Consider the following 19131-nt stretch of genomic DNA (forward strand, 5'->3'; position numbering starts at 1 on the left):
TCGTAACTAGAATGGATCCCTGGTGACCTGTCCCTGCCACAAGTCACAATCGAGCAGATCACAGAGCCTCTGTCTGCCAAGAGGGCCCCTCAGGTTGTGAAAGACATTTGTTTGTACATCCTAATTCACCAGTCCAAATGTGTGAAAGACTGGGGACTATTCCTCATGCTACGTACCATTGATAGGTTTGGAAAGACGGGGGACTCATGGAAGATGTGACAGCACGGTCGCGAAACAATCGGCGAGAGCCATTGATGATATTTTCCAACCAATGCCCGAGCTAATGTCTCTATCGTGCTGTCAGATTTGGCAAGAAATCCTCTTGATCTGTCCCAACCGCCAATTTCACAATCGGGCTGTCCCGTCTTACAAGAGACCAGTCCAACGTATCAACCTCCAAAAGACGCGGGACTATCTTTTCTGTTACACAAGCCGTCTGTTGGGAGATACAGGGAACTGACACTACTATCTCCTGTTTCACCAGCCACAGGTTGTGAGACCCCTGAGCCATGTTTAGAAAGACAAGCGACATTTTCTCTGCTACACAGGCCACCGTTTTTGACGGACATGAGACGATGCATCATGATTCGCCAGCTAGGCTGTGAAAGGCATGAGACCATGCTGTGAATGAAGTACAGGGACTATTCCCCTTGCAGCACCAGCCGATAGTTGATGCAGACAGGGGACTCCCCTACAACATGTTGTGAAGACGGAGGTTAATACCTTGGTTAATACATGAACCTCCTGCTGATTCACCGACCATAAGTTGTGAAAGACTGGGGACTACTTCTCCTGCTACACCAGTCACAAGGAAAGACAGGGTGTGACTGCACGGTAGAGACACAACTGGCGAGCACAACTGGCAACTGGCGAGCTGGTGATCTACGAGCCGCAGGCTTGAGAGACATGGACTGTGTTTTGAGAAAAGGGTGAGATTTTGACGTACTGGAGACCCGACATCATGCTTCGCCAGCTACAGGCTGGGATGGGATCGAGGCTGGTGGAGCAGGGCGAAAAGTCATCTGTCTTTCACAAACATTGGCTAGAATGGCTGGAGGACTTGTCCCCCGTCTTTCAGTACCTGGTCTCCTGTCTCTCACAACCTACACCTGATGAAGCAGGAAGCGGGTATGATCCCGTCGCTCACAACATGTGACTGGTGATACATAAAATGTGGGTGTTGCAGTAGGACCTCTCCCTTCTCATTCCGATCTTGTGGTTGGTGTAGTAGGAGGCAAGAAATACGTACTCTCCGGTCTTTCAGAAGTAGTCTCTGACGTAGTGTAGCAAGAGTTAGGGTACCCTGTCTCTTGAACTTGTGGCTGGTGCAGCCGGAGGTTAGTCCCTTGCCTCATACAATCTGCAGCTGGTGAAGCAGGGGGCATAAGCCCTGTGGTTTTCACAACAGTCCCCTGTGCCTGGTGAAATAGGTGGAATAGTCCCCTGCCTTTTACGACTTGCAACCAGTACAGCAAGAGGTAGAGAGTCGCCCGTCTTCTCAACCTGTGGGTGGTGAAGAAGGACCCCGCTCTTTCACAGCCGGTGATACTATACAATCCCGTATCTCAGCTAGCGGCTGGTGTAGCAGGAGGAATAGTCCCCAAGTTTCAATCACAACTTGGTCTCCTGTCTCTCACAACCTGTAGCTGGCGAAGCATGAGGTAGTTTCCGGTCTCTGAAATGGTGGCAGGTGTAGCAGAAGATATAGTCCCCTCTCTATCAAACATGGTCCCTCTCTCTTACAACCTGTGGCTGGTGTAACATGAGGTATTAGTCCTCGGTTTTTCACAACCAGTGGCTCATGTAGTAGGCTGTACTTCCCCGTCTTTCAAAGCTCGCAATAGGTGTAATAGGAGAAATAGTCCCCAGTCTTTCACACCTTTTGGGTCGTGAATCAGAGGCAAGCCAACCTACTATGACTGGTAATGTAGCAGGAGGTATATAGTCCCGTCTCTCACAACCCATGGCTGTTGAATTAAAGAGTATCAAGTCCGGTCTTTCACAGCTAGTGGTATTCTTCCCTTTCTGTCACAACTAGCAGCTGGTGGAGTAAGAAGAATTGTCCCCTGTCTCTCACAACTTCAACTGGTTACAGGAGTATGGAGTTCGATTTAAATCAAGATAAAAACAACCAGACTGTGTCTGAATACCGTGTCAAGATCCCTGGTCCCATCTATTGGTGTTAACAGTTACTAGATATCATGAACATTTTGGTGTACATCTTGGATGCAGTACACCGGACTGGTTGTGACTTTGCCCAGCAAGATCGTTATTAGACCTCAGATATCGAAGGAACACCAAAACTCAGAAATATTTTTACATCAATTTTATTATTTTTCATTTTTGTATAGAATACTACTCTATGTAATGTATGAAGTACAGTGGAACCTCCCTTAGCCGACACCTCTCTACTAAGGACAACCTCTCTGTAAAGGACACTAGTTTTGGTCCCGATTGGTACATTCCATTCAATTTGACCTCTAATCAGGACACTTCTCTATTGAGGGCAGTACTTGTCAGTCCCGAGGGTGTCCTTAATAGAGAGGTTCTACTGTACATACATGTATATGAATGCATGATATCTGACATGAAACTAAAGTGCGTCACAGACCAGCAATTTTGATAGTAGCTTTCTCAGCATGTGAAAAAAATCAACTGTCCCTAGGGGTCACTGTATTTACTGTTGAAGGTGCTCGCATTAACACCAAGGAGAATCAATTCCCCAGCCTCCCGAGAATGAGAGGGGCCTTCCAACCTGGTGAGCTGGTCTGTCCGGGAAAAGGAGAAAGCTTTTGATAACGTTGGGAAAACTGAGTCGTTGAAGCCTTCCAACGAAATAACGTTGTGTTCATCTGGTATTAATAAGCTGCTGCCTGTTTGTCCTGCTGATAGCGAGGCGATATTGCAAAGCATGCATGAAGCATATAGACTAACCTGCTGGTTAATTTATTTCAAGAAAAATTCAAAATTCAGTGCATACATGTATGATGTCAAATGGTTCAAGTAACTACATGTAGATAGAGACAGGTTATTTTAGTAAATTTACAAAGGAGCACTGACATTTTGGCTGTTTTTCTTGTGGACACATTTCCCCAGCCTCTCTCAGAGGATGCTGCTTGGTAAGTTGAAAGGCCTGCCTTGAATTCACAAGATCAAGATGAGATTCCCGGTCAACTGGGCAACTGATTCCAGGATGAATATTCATGAGCAACAGTCTCCGCTGCGATGTGCGATAAAATCATTTACATTTTAGGTCAACTCATCGGAACATGATCAAACATTAGTATTTTGATATGACTGCTCCATTTTTGTAACCCTAAGTGGAGGTAGACTTGAGATTTTTAGAAATGAAATGGCCAGGGCCATTGTGCTCACCTCATGTGGAGGAAAGATGGATAAAGAGCATGGTATTGTGTCATGTAGTGTTAGGTTTGATGTAGGTCCAAGCAATTACAATTTCCCCAAAATGGCCAATTTACAGTACATTCGACCTCTGTGACCTTGAAAAGTAGGTCAAATCAAAGAAGACCCGGGTGACACATTGAATGGTTGTTAGAATTAGATGTACCTATGATATAAAATTGGTGCCAATCGGGCAAGTCATTACTAGGAATAATGGCATTTTGATGAATTTAGGATTTGGCCCCCTCCCTGGAGGCCAAACGGCAAATCAGATCGCACCAAACTTCGGTACCTGAGATCACCTGACCAAGGGGTACATGTGTACTTAATTTGTGATCAATAGTCATTGCAGTTAACAAACGTGCCATAGTTACGGCCTGACGGCGAATTTACGTCATTTGACCTCTGTGACCTTGACAAGACGGTCAAATTGAAAACCTGTGTGACATATACTGTATGGTGGTTAGATGTACCCATGATATCAAATTGGTGGCAATCGGGCAAGAAGTTAAGGAATAATCACATTTTTAAGGTTTTTGGATTTTGCCCCCTGGTGGTCAAGTGGTGAATCATATTGGACCAAACTTCGGTCCCTGAGATCACCTGACTAAGGGGTAAATGTGTACCAAATTTGGTATCAATAGTCATTGCAGTTTAGAAACGTGCCATCGTTACATCCTAACGGCCAATTTACACCATTTGACCTCTGTGACCTTGAAAAGGAGGTCAAATCAAAAACCCGGAGGATATATGATGCACCTTTGCTAGAAGTACCTACCATATTTTTTTCAAAATTTCCCAACTACTATTGAGGGAGATATTGCATATTTTCACTTTTAACGTTTGGCCCCCTGGTGGCCAAACCATGAAACGAATCGGACCGAAACTTGGTCTCCAAGGTGTCATTACATAAGGGTACATGTGTACCAAGTTTCAACTCAATAGCTCTAACAGTTACGAAACGTGCCCTGCTAACGGACGACGGACGACGACGACGACGACGACGGACGACGGACGACGGACGCCACGTTATGGGATAAGCTCACCTCTGCTAAGAGGTGAGCTAAAAAGGTCATTCATGAAAATTTATCTATAGTCGTTGTTTACAAAATGTACACCAGATTTAATGGTGCACTGAACCTACATTATACAATGTCAGCTGCAATTTAAACAGCTTGTCTGCAATGCATTCAAAGCACAATGCAGACAACTGAATTTCATCACATAAAAGAGATTTTTATTGCATTTGACAAAAGTCTGCCGTATGACATGCAGCTAAAATTGGATATCAGTCTGTTGCCACTGCTTTGATTAGCTACAGGACAAGTTAAAGGGGGACTATAGGCAGGAGCAGAGAGGCCATCTTCAGGTGACTAATATACACAGTAAGAGCCCTGGATCATGTCAGATTCAGCACTAAATATATTCCTCGTACAAGCGTGAATCATTTCGACGTACTGTGAGATGTGAGAGACCCCTATTGGCAGCTTTGTGTAGCTTTATCCTTCCTGCCTAGCTGCTGCCTACAGTCGCACTTTAAAGCACAATCATCACATGATAGAGATTTATTACATTTAACAAAAATCTACCGTATGACATGCAGCGAAAATTGGATATTAGTCGGATGCAGCTGCTTTGAGCAGCTACTGGACAAGTTAATACGTATAAACACGTTAGGACAAATCAATTTGCGATTACAATAAATAATTCACACATGTAAATAGCACATGTTTTTGTCATGGCACAATAACCAAACAAAAATATTTTATATTCTTGGATATTTGAGAAGTGTTGTATTCAAAGGAGGTCCATGCTGACAAAATTTGGGCCAAATTACCCCCATGTTTACCCTAGAATACCTAATAATACCTCACAGTACCCTAGTCAAGGGTAAGTTTTTTTTGATTAGGGTAATAATTCAAGGATAAAATACTTGTAAACCCAAAATATTCATGGCCATTTAATATTACGCAGTTTTGTGAAATACAATGTAGATGTGGACTTGGTGTACCTTAAAGGCGTACACCGTTCGTTAAAAAATGTTGAATTTGTAATTGAAATTGAAAATTGTCAATTGCGTAAATACATACTAAATATAAATGTCAACATTGCCGTTGTACAGCAGCAGATTAGTGCCATAAAAAATAAAATATTTTCTCGTTATTACGAGATCTTTTCTCGTTATTACGCGATCTTTTCTCGTTATTACGAGATGTTATCTCGTTATTACGAGATCTTTTCTCGTTATTACGCGATCTTTTCTCGTTATTACGAGATGTTATCTCGTTATTACGAGATCTTTTCTCGTTATTACGAGATGCGAAAGTGCACGCAACATCGAGGATTAAAGCTCAGGATCAAGCGCGGGAAAGGTCCGTACTTTATAGACCCATATACCATCGTCGTGTCCTAACATGCCTAATATGAGGGAACTTCTTGTACGGTTCTATTTCAATCTTGGACTGAACAATGGTGAAAATAACGAGAAAAACATCGCATAATAACGAGATAACATCTCGTAATAACGAGAAAAGATCGCGTAATAACGAGAAAAGATCTCGTAATAACGAGATAACATCGCGTAATAACGAGATAACATCGCGTAATAACGAGAAAAGATCTCGTAATAACGAGATAATATTTTATTTTTTATGGCACTAATCTGCTGCCGTACCGTTGTGTAGACTGATATACAAATACTATGAATACCAAGTTTAAACAAATTTGTATTCACAATAACTGCACTACGGCATCGTGTATTAGTGGATTTCTATTCAACTCGACCACAAGTAATTACCAACAGTGTACCCCTTTAAAACATAGTGTTTTGACAACCTTGTTACAAGTACTTCTATTAGATTTTTCTTTCTAAGGCCATTTGGTTCCACAATTTAACCGTAACAGGAAAAAAAGGCAGACCGACATCTCTAGATTAACAGTGTTATAGAATTGAAAACCTAGTTATCAAGAAGGAGAAGTATTGAATGCTTGGCCAGCACTAAAGGTATACCTTATGCAGAATAAGGTAGTTATAAGGTAAACAATTCTTTGTAGACACCACTGGTGATTTACATTTGAAAGTGAACAAAAAGGTCTTGTGGAATGTTTGCTTTACAGTTCATCCTGACCCGCAATGTTTTGAGATCACCAATTCACTCACCCAAACCCTTGACATTTTCCGCCCAAGAAGCTGTTTTTTAGCCCAGGCAAGTAGCCTCGATTTTGAACCAATCAGAACATATCTAACGGAACGATCTCAGCAACTGCAGTAGTATCCGACAACCTACAACCCTGTGCCCATTAAGCGGATTCATAAAATGCACTAAACTTGCATTAGTTGGACTGTTGCCGAAACAGGCGACGAGGTGAACACCTGCAATCGGCGTTGACCTTTGCCCTCTTTAAGTTCTCATATCAGCGCTGTGATGGAGCACGCGCTGAGAGCGCGCCGAAAAAACAGGAAAATCGATGGAATCCGTCATGGTTTGTGGATCTCGATAGTGGTGATACAAAAGGGTAAGGATGCCTGTAGAGTTACATTCTTTGTCGACACCACTAGTGATTTACATTCGAAAGTAAACAAAAAATGTCTTGTGGAATGTTTGCTTATAGTTCATAGGGCCGTTTAGACGACAGAAAAAAGGCCCGATGAGATCCGATCGAATCCGAATGCGGTCTAAATTTCCCTGGTGTAAACGCAAACCGATCGGGTCTCATGTGGTCCCATCGGGTCTTCAAGTGGTCCACCTCTTTTGCTGGTTCCATCGGGGCTAATCCGGATGCATCCGGATCAAATTGGGTCGTCCAAACGCGATCGGGCCTAATGCGGTCTCATCTGGACTAATTTATTTTCATGCGTATTGGATTTGGTACTTCGGCAATACTTCCTTTCATTATAAACACGTGTATTTTCACGAGAATTAATGTCGTTTTGATTGTCAGTTTTATAGTATTTTCTCTTGGCTTATTTTCATTATTCCAATATGGTGAAGGATAAGTTCACGGACACGGTTGTTTTCGATCTCATACATATTTGGAGCGATCAATCCATTCAGCGGAAGCTAGACAGCAGCTACCATAAGAACGAGCTTGCCTAGTACCATTACAACCCGCATTCTGGCGCTAAATCGGTGACGCCACCGCGACATCCTGCGGATTATTGGTGGAACCAAAAGAAATAAGTCCACATCAGTCCTCATTGCCGTTGAGCGTCTAAATGGGTACATTAAAATGAGACCACATCCAGTCTGGAATGGGGTTCGATCGGATCGGATCGGAATGCAGTCTTATGCGGTCTTTTTGGAAAGCGTCTAATCGGCCCTTATATGTTGCTGAAGCATCCAATACCTGATGTACTCTTTACAAAATGTGACCCGCTCTACCAAAACTAGGCGCTTGTCGCATCTGAACTTGACAGGTTGATACAGACTTGTTGTTCATTTCCCTATTGTAGACCTTTTGTGAAATGTGTATTGGTGGCCCGGCAATTAATACCGTGGAACCTCCCTTAGCGGACACCTCTCTATTAAGGACAACCTCTCTATTAAGGACAACCTCTGTATTAAGGACAACCTCTCTTTTAAGGACACTACTTTTGGTCCCAAATTGGTTTCCATTCAATTTGACCTCTCTAATCAGGACACCTCTCTATTAAGTACAGCACTTGTCAGTCCCATGGGTGTCCTTAATATAGAGGTTCTACTGTACTTGATGTAGTCTATAAAGCACAATACATGTAGTGCTGACCTGACAATTGACCATACTTGATGTACATGCACTCTATAAAGTACAATATATGTATTGGTGGCCTGGCAATTAACACTACTTGCTGAACACTATAAAGCACAATACATGTAGTGCTGATCCGACAATTAACAATACTTGATGTAATCTAAAAGTACAATACATGCTTTGCTGGCCTCGCAATTGATACTACTGATCCTTTTACTGGGCAACCTCATCCAATGGTTTGAGTCTGTCTGATCAACCAATCGTAAACATCCATCTTGCCTTGTTTCTTGAGCTCGTCACCAACGACCGTTCGACATTGTTCATGGTAGTCGTTGATCCAGTCGATCTGAAAAAGTTATATTAGGTCAGCGTTTTCCGGGCGGCTTTCAGATTACCGCCCAACAATCAGGCACCAAGGTTTAGCAACGGTTTACTGCATTACATCATATCAATCTGGCTACCTTCTCTCATCTGATAGTGTTAAGTATTAAAGGTGCTCACTATTTAACATAATTTTTGTCCAGGATTCTCCCGCCATGTCTCTTAATTATGCTTTTTTATCTAAACGGATCGCTGGTTGGGTTTGTGTGCAGGGCACCCTGCTGGACTCGATAATTTCTGTCGGCCTTTCGCCAACTAAACTGGCTCTTTCTCCGTGGAGCCCCTCGCTGTGCCCGCTGGTTGTCCCCGCTGCAGAGGACGGGATCGTGGACTCCTCCTCAGCAGGAGGCACAACAGGGTGAGCACTCGATGGTGAAACTTTTGACCCAGGCCTTTTAAATTAACTGCGCTGCACAGTGTTGTGTGTATTGTTTTTGCTATCTATGTGCATTTCATCTAATGTAATGTTGTATATACATGTATATATGATATTTTTATATGCTATCTCTCCCCTGCGGATGCAACAATAAATAAATAAATCTAAATAGGTCTGGTTACCATATGGTCATACTTGCAGTTGCCACAAAAATTTGACTTGAAAATAGCCAGCATCTAAGCACATGTGGGTAAACTATACCTCCTTTTCTGTTAGTAACTCCGGCACAAGCATCTTCTGCTGAAGAGGCACAAGGGTGATGGTGTCGAATGTGAGGAAGCCTTTGTTCTTGAAGTTATGCTGGAATAGAGACGGGAATTTTTATGTCAGGGGCTCTGACAACACTTTGGTATCAGAGATGTAACAGTGCCCAGAGCGAAAATATTGATACATTTCCTTTGAAAATGCTGGCCTTAGAACTTCCTAAACTTGCAAAATATGCTTATCTTTTTGTTCGAATTTGAAAATGTTCATAGATTTTTCCATTTTGCTGTCAAATTTACCAGTAAGCCATTAGGAGGCGAAAAAATTAAATCGTCCAAAAATGGGAAATGTCTCATCATTATATTAACTATTTGTTTACGAGGCCAAATATCCAATTTCCTCACTCCTGAAAAAATTAAATCGTCCAAAAATGGGAAATGTCTCATCATTATATTGACTATTTGTTTAGGAGACCAAACCACATCCCATTTCTTCACTGATATACATGTCTTTAGGCCAAACAAAGTTAATGTTATGTTTCTGGTTTCATGGTCAACTGAAAATGGATGCGTTCATGCGGGGTTTTTTTTTCTGTGATAATTCTTATTACGTTTAGTAAGCTTATTTGGCAATATCCAATCTAATATTTATAACACAGAGGTAAAAACAGCACAGATTTAGAAAGAATGAAAATTAGCTGCCATGACGTAATGAAATGCTCGCGTGGGGTGTCCCTACTCACACCCCTAGCGGCATGTGGCCAAACAATGCTGAATAATGTGTACACATCAATGCACGCCTAGAGGGAAATTCCAACGATGAGTCGTGCGTATAAGAGGGTAGTTCAAATAAACACCAGGTGGTGCTCAGGTGTAGGATATCGTCTGCTGGCTACTGAATGGAAAAATTAAAAGATATTGACGCACGGGGGTTGGAATTGACGCGGGCGGAAACCAGAAAGATAACATTAACTTGTTTTGGCCTTACCTCGGTGTCTGCCTTCTCCACTACGACAAGATTTTCGATGCGAATTCCGAAGCTGCCATCTTCATAATATCCTGGCTCTGAAATAGATGACAAAAAACATATTTACGATCCCAAAAATTGTCAAAAGAGATATCAGGTTTTCAGCCCAGTCCCTTCTCCTACTTCTGCATTGGCTCTTATTAAAGGCCTACGCCGTTCGTTAAAAATTTTGAATTTGTAATTGAATTTAAAAATGTCCAATTGCGAAAATACATGCTAAATATAAATTTCAACATTGCCGTTGTGTAGACTGATATACAAATACTATGAATACCAAACAAATTTGTATTCACAATAACTGCACTACGGCATTGTGTATTAGTGGATTTCTATTTAACTGGACCACAAGTAATTACGAACGGCGTACCCCTTTAAATAGTATCTGTTGCTAGCTGCCACTGTTGGACAGCACTTTAGCTGAAAGGTCTAGTAACTCCTTTCTTAGCTGGAATGCAGGGCGACCTTTTTTTGTCTAGTTTAAAGCCTGTAGCGGCGATTTGCGAAAAGCATAAGTGATATGCTTCTGGTATTAAAGACTCCAGTCGTCTTCAAGATGCTCGAGTATACAGTAGAACCTCTCTATTGAGGACACCCTTGGGACTGAAAAGTGGTGTCCTTATCAGAGAGGTGTCCTGATTAGAGAGGTCAAATTGAATGGAAACAACCAATTTGGGACCAAAACTAGTGTCCTTTATAGAGAGGTGTCCGCTAAGGGAGGTTCCACTGTACATGTAATTAGTCCGACACTCAGTCCTTGATCACCACTAAGACCACAAAAGGAAATTCCCATAGTGCATCAGCCTTATGCATTAGCAAGCTACCTGGATGAGACATGTGTTGCCATCAGGCAGCGATTCCCTACCTCTGAACCCAACACAAAAACACTAATAGTAAATAATAATAACATAAACATGGCAATTAACAAACACTCGCAAAGGTTCATAAACAATGTGTTCTTGTCAGAAAGGAACCAATGATGGTAGCCTTCCAACACCTTATTTAACCATTAGAACCCCTCCCTCTCCCCTCCCCCTCCCCTCCCCACGTTGAGCATCAGGTCATAACTTACCATCAGAGAGTATCATGCCTTCCTTCAAACCTATTTCGCTGGCAGTGACCTTTGGACTGATGCGACATGGACCTGCAAAGGAAGGTTATTCAGATCTTTATTCGAAACCAAGGGTCAACCACAGACTATTGCTCAGTATCCACAGCATGAACCAGGGTTTGACGTTGTTCGGTTGTTGGTCAAATAGGACCTGAGTTAATTATTTTGTTACAACATGTATGGTGCTGGCTTGTGGTGGACGCCATCAAGAGACTTGTTTACAAACACAGTTTATTTTAGGCCTATGCACTTACCTTCTTACGTAAGTGCATAGGTTCATTTTCTCGAAAGATTCTCGAAAGGGTCATCGCTGCTTGGTCTTTGTGTCCTTGAGCAAGGCACTTTACCTTACTTACTTCTCTCCACCCAAGAGTAAATGGGTACCTAGCTGGCAGAGATGGCAAACTATGAATGTTAGTCCTGAGTGCTGTATAGCTGCAGCTCGGACCTGTAATACTCCCAGAGAGTAGAGCTTGAACCAAGAATGTACAGGCCAATAGCTAGGGGTAATAATGTGAAGCGCTTTGAGCGACTGAAACCAGTTGGATTAAGCGCTACAGAAGTCTCATGATTATTATTATTATTTAGCGGAACATGGTAAAAATAGCTAAATTGGTGATTACTTCTTATGCAGATCACTGGCTACATAATCAACTACCAGAGGGGAACTCGAAACTGCTAACATTTATCAATGGAAGCTTATTCCCGCCTTAGGTTTTAACCGGGCCGTTCAAAACTCCCCATTTTTATAAGCGTTTTGCTATAGATTTCAATTAATCTGACCCACATGGCTCCTAAAGTTGTCCTTTAACCTGTTAACCGCGTAATTATTTATTTGTTAACCACGTCACATTGCGTAATTACTTAGCTTACACTCATCTAACAGCCGCTTCTTCTTGCATGCTGTAGCCTTGATCAGCTCAAAAACTGGTGCCAGTGGTGGCCCGTAGTGTTCTGAAACTAAACTACACTGTGCTGACGATCTAAGGGAATTCCCATCGAGTTTCTCAGTGTTGCCTGGGCTTAGGCAAATCACAAACATAGGACGCCATATAACGTCTTACGCAATGCACGGCCTTTAGGCCAGGACGTCATATGACGTCTTACGCAGTTAACAGGTTAATATGACAGGTCAACATTGCCAACCCGGCCTTACCTTCATGGACATTAAGGAAAGCTCCAACACCATGTCCCGTCCCGTGTAAATAATCGAGACCAATATCCCATAAATGCGTCCTCGCTAACGTGTCCAACATCAATCCCTTTAGACCATTCGGGAATATGGCAGCAGCTAACTGGATGACTCCTTTCAGGACCCGAGTAAAACATTTCTTCTGGTGGTCGGTCGGCGTTCCAAAATGCATCGTTCTTGTCACATCGGTGGTGCCATCTCTGGAGAAATAGTAAAATGATAAAAAGGTTTTTTAGAAAGCATCCAACGTTTTACAGGTTCCTTTTTGGCTTAAATATGCCGCGATGGTTTACAGTGCCTTCTAATGCGTAGTAACTCTCATGCATGTACAGTGGCTTTCGATTAAAGCAAAAAAAACTTATCAATATTGCGTGACACAGTGCGGAATGAATTTTTGGAGGAGTCAGTCAGACACAATCTGGGTTTGGGGGTCCAATGGTGTACACTGTAGTTGGGCTGCCTCACAGTAACTTTCAGCCGAGTTTATGAAAACATCATTCCAGTAGCACTTCTCTCGAGTACTTCCCTTAATATGAAAAGGTCACTATGAAAACTTGTTAAAGGGGAACTACACACAAGAGTTTATTGGGGGCTAAACTGGCCATCTTCAACAAGAGGTTCATCTCTTGAACGAACCATTTAATAGTGCACCTGTCAAAAAGCATGTTGACCCCAACCCCCCAGGCATCGACACGGATTCGGCGTTGGTGTGAATCAATGGTGAATCCTGACCATATTTTACATGTTTGGTTGTGAATCAAGGGTGACCTAATTGCTTTTTTGCTAAAGTGAATACAGGGCGAACACTTGAGGGGGGGTCAAGATACTTTTTGACGGGTGCATAAATGCATGACGTATCTCATGAAGCAATATTTGGGCACAGAAATTTTGGTCAGTGGTAATTTATCTTACAAGTGTCTCACAGTTTAACCATATTTTGGATGATTTCAAATGCTAGCTCCTAACTCTAAAAATAAACAGGCTTACTTGTACTGTCCACCAGAATCACAGAGGTAGAGTTCATCGGTTGAAAGTGGTCGATCTGTTTCTGGCGTAACTCTGAAAAAGATTGTAAAAAACTGTTTGATTTTCCGCCAAGTGTTTTTATAGCTGTACGGGTCATAAAAGTACAAAATCTGTTGCACCACATCAAGGTAAAATGACTCAATAGTATTAAAGGGACAATGTAGGCAGCAGCCAGGCAGGCAACATAAAGTTACACAAAGTCGCCAAGAGGGGTCTCTCACATCTCAGAGTACGTCGAAATGATTCACACTTGTACGAGGAACATATTTAGTGCTGAATCTGACATTACCCCAGGGCTCTCACTGTGTATGTTAGTCACCTGAAGATGGCCAAATTAGCCCCTCTGCTCCTGCCTATAGTCCCCCTTTAAGAAAGCTTATTAGGGGTAGTTTTTGTACCTTATATCTGTAATAATGAACAAAAAAGAATGTATTTTGAGCATAAAAAGTTCGCTGACAGTAGAGGTTGTTGTATCACAGTTGATGGTTGGTTGGCAGCGGATTGACGATTTCACATGCTCTCTACAAACGAGAGTCAACACAACTTACTTATAATGAATGACGGCACCATGTGGACCACTGCTTGAGATTGTATCAAAACTGAGGCTGACGAAGTCTTCCTGTCGGCTGGAGGAAGAGAAAAGTGACTATGATATTAAATCTGAACCCAAAAGATAACTGTACACTGTAAGGTAAAGGTGGTACAATTATAGGCCCAAGACTAGTACAGTGGAACCTCCCTTAGCAGACACCTCTCTATTAAGGACAACCTCTCTATTAAGGACAACAGTTTTGGTCCCAAATGAGTTGTTTTGATTCAATTTGACCTCTCTGATCAGGACACCTCTCTATTAAGGACAGTACTTGTCAGTCCTGAGGGTGTCCTTAATAGAGAGGTTCTACTGTATACCCTCATTATTGTGCACTGTCAGCTATTTTCAACACTGAATGGGCCATAATTGTACCAGGGTCATAACTGTACCAGTTTGCTTTATAAAAACATCACACTGGCTACAACCGACTGACAATTGCTGTCCTTGATAATGCTGGCCTGACTAGGGAGGCCCAAGTGAAGGGAAACAACCAATTTGGGACCAAAACTAGTGTCCTCACTAGAGAGGGTGTCTTTAAAAGACAGTTGTCCGCTAATGACGGTTCCATTGTATTTGGATTTAGTGCACCTGCAGTCCGGCAGAGGGCATTCAATATACAGTGGAACCTATCTATTAAGGACACCCTCGGGACTGACAAGTGTTGTCCTTGATAGAGAGGTGTCCTGATTAGAGAGGTCAAATTGAATAGAAACAACCAATTTGGGACCAAACCTAGTGTCCTCAATTGAGAGGTCAAGGGAGGTTCTACTGTATTACTCTTAATAATAATAATGATATAAGAATTTCTATAGCGCTGCTTTAAAGTAAGTTGACAGCGGTGATTTACATACAGTAGAACCTCCCTTAACGAACACCTCTCTATTAAGGCCACCCTCTCCATTAAGGACACTAGTTTTGATCCCAAAATGGTAGTTTCCATTCAATTTGACCTCTCTAATCAGGACACCTCTCTATTAAGGACAGCATTTGCCAGTCCCGAGGGTGTCCTAAATAGAGAGGTTCTACTGTACATATAAAACCAATTTACCTTATAAAACATTGACAATCTTAAAACATTGGTAGTTAAAAGGTGGTAGAAGTCCTATTGAAAATATTATTTTAAAAGATAAGTCTTAATTCATTTTTCAAAAGCTGCCAGGTATTGCACGATCTTATATCTGCTGGCAGATTGTTCCCAGAGATGTGGGGCGCTGACACTGTGAGCCCTATCTCTAATGTCTGGGTGTAGAACTTATTCAATGCGCATGGGAATGGATTGTTTTGATGGAATGCTCAGGCACACACTGCTATAAGGATCAAGATGACTTACCTCCTGAGTTCCTCCAGATAATCTGATGCCGTGAGTTCTGTTAGGTTTCCTTTTGGCACCTGAAAATTAAACAGGAGATTGGTCGTGATAAAAGTAACTAAAGCTTACACCAATCCTCGATTTTCTATTTACTGATTGATTGGTCATGATAAAAGTAACTAAAGCTTATACAGTACACCAATCCTCGATTTTCTATTTATTGTTTGATTGGTCATAATGAAAGTATTAACTTAGCATACACCAATCCTCGATTTTCTATTCACTGATTTTTTAGGTGCTGGTTGAGGCTGTGCACTCTGACAACGAAGCAAAATATAATGGCGTTTAACCCTTTGTGTCCTGAGCCACTACCCACCAGGGACACGAGAGCACTTTTCCCATAATTGTATTTACCTGTGAAAAACGCCGTGAGTACTCGCCATTGTGTAGTTCTAATGGCCGCCGAATGTTTGTACTGGCAGCGTGAATCATTAGAGTAGTTACAAAAGTTGTTAGCAGATGGCAGTACTATGCATTCACTTAAAACACAAATTTTTTATGAGGCGTACCCAGTACGCGTGACGTGTCCTCAGATAGCAAATTACTGCATATGGGGTACGCACTATGTAGGCAAAGGGTTAAAGCCACATAAATCTAAATTCTTCTTCATAATTAGCATGTTTGAATCCTCGTGTCATGCCTCGCGTGTCAGTGCCGTGTTTGTTTACACCTGTGATGTCACAACGAGGGCCTGTAGCCTCTGGCAGATGTACCACCGACTCACCCAGCAGGCTACTTCTGATAAATTTTGTATTCATAATTTGCAATAGGAGGCACAACTTCATTAAAGGCCTACGCCGTTCGTTAAAAATTTTGAATTTGTAATTGAATTTAACTAGAGCCTGGCAGCTATGATATATTCGCTTGGTGGACAGTTACAGTGTGTCAGACATGTCAATCAGATTGCTTGCTACAAACTTATTTAATTGACGTCCTGATTTGATTTCATGATCAGGTTGCGGTTCTTTGATACATAATACCATACGCAACAAGTGCACTCGTCTCAGGTCAGCATGGTCTGGAATAAGCCATATCACCTGCAGGTTATTTAGGTCATTTATAATCAAACGAGCCGGGCGTTCAGTGTTAGTCTCGTGCGTAACCCATGAGTCTAACATTAGTGCAACTCACGATGTATACACGTGGGAAGGAACGGAATAAACGGAGACTACAACAGCTCTTCTATTCTCTGTACGTCCGCCTTCTATATAACGATATAGTGCAAAGCATGTAGTGGAAAGGCCAGCAGCAGAGGTGAACGCGGCAGAAGTTTCATTCATGCACGCAAACACCGCATGTTTTTTGGGGAATACCTCGAATGACGTCATGTATTTTGAAATTTAGCGCCCTAAAAAAGTAAAGATCGAGGGCTTTCCGGTGATAAGCGGATGAACCATCAATGCACTTTTCCGGCATCCGCCATTTTTTCTCGATTTCATTTTTCACTCTGGATTTTATTACCAAATTGGACAGGTTAGGATAATCGATTCGAGACTTTAGACCTGCATATTAGAAGTATTTAACTTTGTAATCATTAAGTTTTAGCTTACGCGGGATCAAGCACTATATATCCGTGCGCATGAACACATTTTATTGCAGGTTCGTACGTTGGCAGAGAAAAAGATACTACGCGTCATCTATGTACATGCAGCTGTATGTAAACTCCGTCTTCGGGGTGATCAGGTTATCCTACATGATTTTCGGCATACTACTTTCCTAATGGTTTCAACGATAGAAAGACTGTATGCGATAAGCTTCGCTGGCAATTAAAAATTGCTAGCGAAGCTAAAAATGTCCAATTGCGGAAATACATACTAAATATAAATGTCAACATTGCCGTTATGTAGACTGATATACAAATACTATGAATACCAAGTTTAAACAAATTTTTATTCACAATAACTGCACTACGGCATTGTGTATTAGTGGATTTCTATTTAACTGGACCACAAGTAATTACGAACGGCGTACACCTTTAATTGTGAGACTTCATATATTCGCCTCAAGTCTTCATATACTGACCTCTTTCTCCAGCCAGAGGAAGTATTCACACAATGCGACAGCATCCCTGATCTGTAAATGATAAACTGAGACATTCAGGTGAGCTGGCAAATGACCACAAAGCTGAAGATATTTTGATGGTGGACGCAGATCCCAGACTGATGCAGTACAACAGATGATGTTTGGAGTTGTGACTTTAGCTTGGAGGCTTTAGAGACAGAGGCTAAATGAATCAGGGTGTGGATTTCTACCAGGAACTTCTTCCTCTTCAAACTGATTCGGACAAACCTATACAGTATTGAGTATGAAAATGAAGAAACAACTGCCATTAGAGTTAAAGTTGATTAGACATGCTGAATAAAAAGATAAACACTAAAGAAATTAGTACTCATTCATCTATCCTTCAAAAATCCGAGAAATCCTTCCCAATAAAAGTAAAGTATTATTTAGTATAGTGTCACCCCTGATCAGCTGATGAAGGGGCCAGCCAGCTTTGGCTTCTGGGACACTCTTTACTTCCAAACTCCTATCTCCAATGCCAGGTGCCTGGTGAGAAGGCAGTTTGTACCCCATATTTCACTAGCTGGCAGCTAAACAACCGGCTGCATTGGAAAGAGGTAAACAGCGGGCCTCGAATCTTTGACCTTCCATTTACGAGGCGGACACCTTAACCAGTAGGCCATCATAAACAATGAGCCATGGCTCTAGTTCTGGAAGAAATTTTTTTTCCAACACAGAATAAGCAAACAAATTTCGAACTTACATGGGCTTTTCTCATGCATTTGATTTCAGTCTCATTCTTAACCGCCTTCATGACTGCCACTGGACTCTGTACCTCGCACCGACGGGTTTTAGGAATGATATTAAACAAGGCGGTACTTGAACTCCGGCTTATCTGGAAGAGGAGAAAGACAACGCATTTTAGCCTGTTTCAAAAGGACGTACAGTGGAAGCTCTCTTAGCGGACACCTCTCTATTAAGGACACTAGTTTTGGTCCTAAATTGGTTGTTTCCATTCAATTTGACCTCTCTAATCAGGATGCCTCTCTATTAAGGACACATGTGTCAGTACCGAGGGTGTCCTTAATAGAGAGGTTCTACTGTAAATAGAAATTGTTCCATTAGACTTGAAACGTTTGCAAAAAGGAATCTAATGACATAGCCATTTGTTGGAAAGAAATAACGAGGGGGTCCCTAGTTCGATACCCGGCCAGTGCCACTTGGTAACTCTCAACTCGAACGTCCTTGCATGCACTCGATTGTGGCGGCCCGTGGTGCATCAGAAAGATTTCTGGATAGGCTGGGTAATGATGTTTGCAATTGTAAAGTGCTTTGGACAGACAATAATACAGTGAAAGTGTGATACAAAAACTCAATGTTATCATCATTGTTATCATGTATTTGGTAATCGAATCAACACACACCCAAATTTTCTGCTTTTCTTTTGCGACTAATTGTGCAATCACTTCTTTGACCGCTTCGTACGGCTGAAGTGTGACTTTTAAAGCACCTTCAGATGTATTGTTGACGTTCAGGTGATCTTGGACGGCTGGGTCATCGACCTTATCTTCATCTATAAACAACCTTGAAAGAGAGAAACGAACAGCGATGTTATCAACCGGATACAGAACATCTTGACATTGACTTACTTAGGCCTCTTCGT

The 19131-nt window shown here is 41.9% G+C and overlaps 1 protein-coding gene across 2 annotated transcripts in view; it reads right to left on the bottom strand.

Annotated features, from left to right (window-relative positions):
* Window positions 1-2311: 2311 nt before the first annotated feature.
* Window positions 2312-19131, bottom strand: part of LOC135489656 (xaa-Pro aminopeptidase 1-like) — a 32830-nt gene continuing 16010 nt past the window's right edge. For both annotated transcript variants that reach the window (XM_064775104.1, XM_064775103.1), the window contains 11 exons: window positions 18893-19052; window positions 18232-18363; window positions 17490-17540; window positions 15429-15487; window positions 14055-14132; window positions 13468-13539; window positions 12445-12680; window positions 11250-11321; window positions 10142-10218; window positions 9152-9250; window positions 2312-8479 (listed from right to left, as the gene is read on the bottom strand). In XM_064775104.1, the coding sequence (XP_064631174.1) occupies window positions 8360-8479; window positions 9152-9250; window positions 10142-10218; window positions 11250-11321; window positions 12445-12680; window positions 13468-13539; window positions 14055-14132; window positions 15429-15487; window positions 17490-17540; window positions 18232-18363; window positions 18893-19052 (1156 nt within the window). In that variant the 3' untranslated portion in view covers window positions 2312-8359. The remainder of the gene's footprint in view (window positions 8480-9151; window positions 9251-10141; window positions 10219-11249; window positions 11322-12444; window positions 12681-13467; window positions 13540-14054; window positions 14133-15428; window positions 15488-17489; window positions 17541-18231; window positions 18364-18892; window positions 19053-19131) is intronic.

The sequence above is a fragment of the Lineus longissimus genome, chromosome 6 (assembly GCF_910592395.1).
Source record: "Lineus longissimus chromosome 6, tnLinLong1.2, whole genome shotgun sequence".
NCBI lineage: Eukaryota > Metazoa > Nemertea > Pilidiophora > Heteronemertea > Lineidae > Lineus > Lineus longissimus.